Here is a 6,000-nt window from a genome sequence, read left to right on the forward strand (position 1 = left end):
GGCAAGATTGTCACATAGCCGGTAAGAAGCCCAAATGGACTTGGTACGGTATAGAACGGATCAGTGGCGTGATATCATTCGTCGACCTCATTAGCCGGTATGAAGATTGCTATCTACATACATAGTAGACCGGGAAGAGGAAAGCAACAGCCACATCGTGATAATGCAAAGGTGTCTCTATAGCCACCACTGAATAATATATGTAGGTAGCTCACTATATAGTACATAATACTTACTTCAAGTTGCAGATATCAATGATGCTACGTAGTGTGTACATATATGTAGTTACCTAGTATGTATAGGCATTAGGTACATACTACCTAACCTTAGTACATACTGTACATTACATATGTACCTATCATAAGTTACTAGGTTAGTTATGTACATGTAGCAAGGAACATTGAATCAAGGATGGGCAGAGATGTATAGAGGGGCAGCGAAGAGGAACAGGAGGGAGGAACAAGAAGGAGGGGCATAGTTATCGGTGATAACCTTGATATCTATTATTTACATTATTACATACCCTAGGTAGTGCCCTAACCTAGTACCTATCATGTAAAATTTTGGTCGCATTGAATGGAAAGGATGGATACAACAACTACTACTGCTACTACTACTTGAATACCGAAAGCAATCTGAATCATACATAAATACATGCATACCTACATACATACCTAATATTGACAAACCTTGAGTTTTCTATTGTTTGACAATTTATAAACTGAAAAGAAGAAAGAGAAAAATGTCTAATCTTCCCGAGACTTTCGACCGTAAGGTTTCCATTGACACATTGCCATATTCTTGCGATTTCCCGCAACTCGACCTGACAAAACCACAGGACCCGTCCATATCGCTGTCATAGGTGGGACGGGGCTCTATAAGATCGATGGCTATACGCCCATCGCCCGTCTTAACCCACTGACACCATGGGGATACCCGTCTGCACCAATATTAATCCTCGAACATGGAGGCATTCCTGTCGCCTTTCTTGCTCGCCATGGGGATTACCACCAGTATGCCCCTCATGAGATACCTGCTCGTGCCAACATTGCTGCCTTGCGCCACATAGGCGTCCGTTGTGTCGTAGCCTTCTCCGCCGTCGGCTCCCTCCAAGAGGAAATCAAGCCCATGGATTTTGTCATACCCGACCAGGTCATAGACCGTACCAAGGGCATCCGCCCTTTCACTTTCTTTGAGGGTGGCCTAGTCGGTCATGTGCCATTCGGCGACCCCTATGACGACAAGATCGCCCAGGTTGTCCGTCAGTGCGCTAAGTCTATGCAGGGTGATGGTGTCGTATTGCACGGGGCCGGAACTGCCATTTGCATGGGTAAGTGGCTAAAATTACCTCAAATCATCTATGTTTTGTGTCCTAGACACCTACACCTCCGTACGTGCGCCTACTAATTGCGCTTGGTGACTAGAGGGACCTCAATTTTCGACCCGCGCCGAATCGAACCTCTACCGTTCCTGGGGTGGTTCGGTCATTAGTATGTCACTGTTACCGGAAGCCAAGCTGGCGAGAGAGGCAGAAATGGCTTTTCAGGTTATTTGTATGGCCACTGACTACGATTGCTGGCATACCACTGAAGACGTAGACGTGTCCATGGTTATGCGCTACATGGAAAGTAATAGTAGAAATGCACGGCGGTTGGTAGGTGCTGTACTGGACGAGTTGTGCAAGCAAGACAACAGTGACTTGGTCACCGGGAAGCATTGGGAGGGTGCGAGCAAGGGCGCTGTCATGTTCTGTACCAAGCCTGAGGGACGCAGTCCCGAGGCACTAAAAAGGGTTGAATACCTGTTCCCAGGCTTCTTGTCGGGGTGAGTGGCCACCCACGAAAATTTCTGGAATTTTTTAAGAAAGCACAAAGGAGTCGTGAGAGGATTAAGGTCATCGATACATAGAAATAGAATCGCTTCCGTAGATTACCGGATACACTGCTCCTTGTATAAAACCTCTTGATAAGTAAGAGGCATAGCAAAGAACACCATATTTGTTCCCGAAAATACACCCATAACACGATAGGAACCTTTACGAACAAGACAGCATAGCCCTCAAGATGTAGAAATATATGATCAATTTTGAGAGTTAACCCTCAAAGATACATTTATGGCCCTTCTGGAAAATAACTTGCTGCAACGTTGCATTGCCTGAATAACCTAACTTCATCTTCGGCAAATGCCCCCACCACCGAATGAAGTAGCCCGCGGTTGTGGAAAAGTACGAAATCTCCCTCTTCCCAGTCATGAGCATAAACCATCCGCGGTGCAATACCAGGGCGCTGAAGCCGGTGTATAATTCCGCGGACCTCGGCAAGATCGTCTTTCACAGTCCCGTCGGCCAGGTGGAGTTTTCGGACAGCAGATGGGTGTACTTGGAGGGCAAGTTTTTTGGTTACTGGGTTGCGCCAACACAGAGGTAGAATCTGGATCTTGTCGTCTTCAATAGGGGGTAGATCATTGAGAGTTACCTCTAGCCCTTGCGAAACCAGGCCTAGCCCGTCCGAGCGGGATTTTGCGTTGCTGATCCATACATATGGATGAGGAGCGTATTCGACCGTAGTCGTACGGGCAAATTCTTTATCAGCCTCAGACAAAAGGTCATACATCAGGTAGCCCGAAACGAACGCAGTAGTGCCTAGGGGAACCTCCAACTCATCACCAGTCCCGTCATCGTACCGGCAAACCTGGCGTCGGCCGCGTGGTACCTTAACGGCAAGGAGTGTAGTTACCACCGGGGGAGCAAGTTCATACAGAGCAGCATCGATGTGCCATCTATAGAACCGCGTAAAATGCAAGTCTTCATTAGCCGGGATGGAAGTCGCGTGAAAGGTCTTGTGATGTGGATGTTTCAGGTGTATATCTCTTAAGCCCTCGTACTCGGGAACAAATCCATTGCCAATGACTTGAACCTGGGGTTGATGGGGAATAGTCTTGAGATCCGGATGAAGAATGCTACGCTTGGCGTCAATTGTTTTGCCATGGCCGTACGAAGTGCCCGACGGGTCGAATCTGCGTGTTAGATCATACTGAGCCCTAGGAGAGACACCATGCTGGTTCTTGAAGACTAGAATCTGGTAGGTGAAAAGGGCGTCATGGATGATGTTAAAGTCAGCATCTATGGTCGTGTCAGCATCTGTTAGGTGACTGTAACCTAAGTGAGAGGCTTACCAGAGGAGGTTACCGATTTCACGGGTATTCTCCTTTATGTGTATGACTTTATCACGACATGTAATGCATAGGTCTTACCAGTAAGGCATTGAATATCAATATTTGAAACAATGGCTCCAAAGTCCATGCGAATGGAGTTAAGAGAAAGAAAAGGAGTTATAACAATGGACGACATGATATTGTTGGAACAGAAAAGGTGGTTCCGTGATCACGGGTAGTTGCAAATAAAGGTTAGAATGATGATTGTTATTGTAGTTGTTAAGTTGGTGGAAAGGATCGATCCTTTCTTATGGGAACGGACCATGTGGGTCACATGGCTGGTCCCACAGTTCCCATAGATATCCCTTTAAACATTATAAAATAATAACGTGTTAAACCTTATTTTAATAAGCTTAGCTTAAAAATTAAAAAATAACGGGCTACGCTTATTAACATTATTTTTTAACCCGTGTATATATATATATTTATTAAGTTTTATTATCCGCATTTTTTTTTTAATAAAAGGGCTTTATTTGCACCTTAATACATGGAAAAAAAACTGAAAAATGCCGGCCGTTTAAACGCTTTAATTAACTTTAAACACATAACCTTAAATAATTTATAATTTAAGAATCGTATTAAAATGTATTTAAAATTATTAAAACCGTTTTAATTAAAGCTTTTAAACGATATATCGTTTAAATAAATGCGATTAATAATTATAAAGTTATTTAAAAAAAAGTGAAATATATGTTTTACCGTTAACTTAGCGTTAAGTAAAAAGCATTACATAATATACAAACCACTTTAACTTATATTATTTTTAAGGTAAATTACAACTTTTAAACTTAAATACCTTTGTAATAAATAATCGCATAAATTTAAAATATATATTATTTAAATTATTTAATTAAAACGGTTTTAATAAAGTTAAATGCATTTTAATTAAATTCTTAAATTAAAAGTTATATTAAATCTTTTAATAAAAACTAGCTTTAAAGCTCGGACATTTTACGCTGCGATTTTAATGTACCGGGGTGTAAATAAAGCTTATTTATTAAAAAAAAGGGTATAAATAATAAAACTTTATTTATTTTAATAAATTTAAATTATAAATTTATATTTATATATTCTTTTAATTATATCGGTTTTTAATTAATTATAACGATTAAATAAATTAAAAAAATAAATATAAATTTATAATTTAAATATATAATATTAAATTTTTATTAAAATATAATTAATTTAATTAATTAATATAAAAATAAAATTAAATAAAAAGTTTTATTATTCGCACCTTTTTTTTTTTTAATAAATAAGCTTTATTCGCACCTTAATATAAAATTTCTCCGGCCTTCCTTCAAAAAAAAAAATCCAAAAGTGATTCATCGGCCCGTGGCCCTCCGCAAGCTCCGGGACGGGCCTTCGAATCACTTTTAGATATTTTTTTTTTCAGGAACCGCTGCGCTGGCCGTAGAAATTTTGCTCGTCCAATTAAAAGACTATCTTAGAAAGTTAAAAAGGGGTTAAAAGTCGGGAATGGGTGACGGAAGGAAGGCGTAACCATCCGGAGGATAAGGTTTAACAAGCTGTGGCAGCAGCCATGGAGATGCCCACATGGCAGTAGCCATGGATAGCCACGGGAGTGGCTATCCACGTCCATGGCCATGTCCTAACATCACCCCCCTTTCAATGGAAAGGATAACGTCCACGTTATCCAAGTCCAATACATACACACATGTGTGTTAATCCCTGATACTAATCTCTAAGCTGACCCGTGCTGCTTCAATAATTGAAGTAACTCCAGACAGTCCTCCTAACGGGATACATGTGCTTAAACCCTAAATGGTCAAGGTGGTGTTGGGTTGTCTGAGGCTCTGCCGATGGCCTGTGCGTTGAGGCTCTTGCGGCTCTGCTGATATATAGGGATATGGTCAATGAATAAGGATGTGGTCCATGGTTGATCAATGAATAAGGATGGGGTCCATGGTTGATCAATGAATAAGGATGGGGTCCATGGTTGATCAATGAATAAGGATAGGGTCCATGGATGAATAACGATATGGGCAATGGATAAGGATGGGACGGTTGTTGATTAACCCTTCAACAACCAAAAGGTCTGAGGATTTTCTGGGTGAGCATATTGCTCACCTTTCGGATGAACCGGGATGGTATGGGGGTTGGAGGTCTTCCAACCGTAGCAAGAGATGGGACTCAAAAGGTCAATCAGTCAATCAGTCAATCAATATATAGAAGAGAAGAAGAGAGCTGAGCTCCCAGCGTCTCAGGCTGGCTAGCTATATATACACCGATAAGGTTCAGCAAGCTGTGGCAGCAGCAATGGAGATGTGCCCATACGGCAGCAGCAATGGAGATGTGCCCATACGGCAGCAGCAATGGAGATGTGCCCATACGGCAGCAGCAATGGAGATGTGCCCATACGGCAACAGCTATGGATAGCCATGGGAGTGGCTATCCACCTATCCACGTCCATGGCCACCTATCCACGTCCATGGCCATGTCCTAACAAAAAGCGTTGAAAGAAACGCACGGCTATGGTTGACAAAGTTTGAGACAGCTGGCATAAAGGGATGCAGCCAATAAAAAGCGTTTGCTTTAATGGAATGCAGCCAATGAAAAGCTTTTAAAAAGAACGCACGGCTGTCGGGCAGCTGGCGCTAAGAACGATCTGACCAATCCTGATTTTCCTGCACGGGTTTTTTGGGAATTACAGGGGTATTTGATGACGTAATTAATTCAATAATTTCCCATAGTAATTTTCTGAAAAAGTTCCAGTATAAAAATATCCTCCGGATGGATTAAAATTATAACGTAAAAAATTTAAGT

The 6,000-nt window shown here is 41.7% G+C and overlaps 2 protein-coding genes across 2 annotated transcripts; one reads left to right on the plus strand and one right to left on the minus strand.

The window, feature by feature from the left end:
- Positions 1 to 742: 742 nt before the first annotated feature.
- On the plus strand, positions 743 to 2,005 carry GGS25DRAFT_530810 (phosphorylase family protein; the record flags this gene model as incomplete). Its single annotated transcript, XM_049265426.1, has 3 exons — positions 743 to 770; positions 839 to 1,330; positions 1,425 to 2,005. The coding sequence occupies 3 exons, from the start codon at positions 743 to 745 to the stop codon at positions 1,826 to 1,828; spliced, it is 924 nt and encodes a 307-aa protein (XP_049117703.1). The 3' UTR covers positions 1,829 to 2,005.
- A 106-nt stretch (positions 2,006 to 2,111) lies between these two features.
- Positions 2,112 to 3,349, minus strand: GGS25DRAFT_513909 (Clavaminate synthase-like protein; the record flags this gene model as incomplete). Its single annotated transcript, XM_049262933.1, has 2 exons — positions 2,112 to 3,139; positions 3,253 to 3,349. 2 exons carry the CDS (start codon positions 3,347 to 3,349, stop codon positions 2,112 to 2,114), a joined length of 1,125 nt encoding a protein of 374 aa, XP_049117704.1.
- Between the last annotated feature and the right edge of the window lie 2,651 nt (positions 3,350 to 6,000).

The sequence above is a fragment of the Hypoxylon fragiforme genome, assembly GCF_022984875.1.
Source record: "Hypoxylon fragiforme strain CBS 206.31 chromosome Unknown GGS25scaffold_4, whole genome shotgun sequence".
NCBI lineage: Eukaryota > Fungi > Ascomycota > Sordariomycetes > Xylariales > Hypoxylaceae > Hypoxylon > Hypoxylon fragiforme.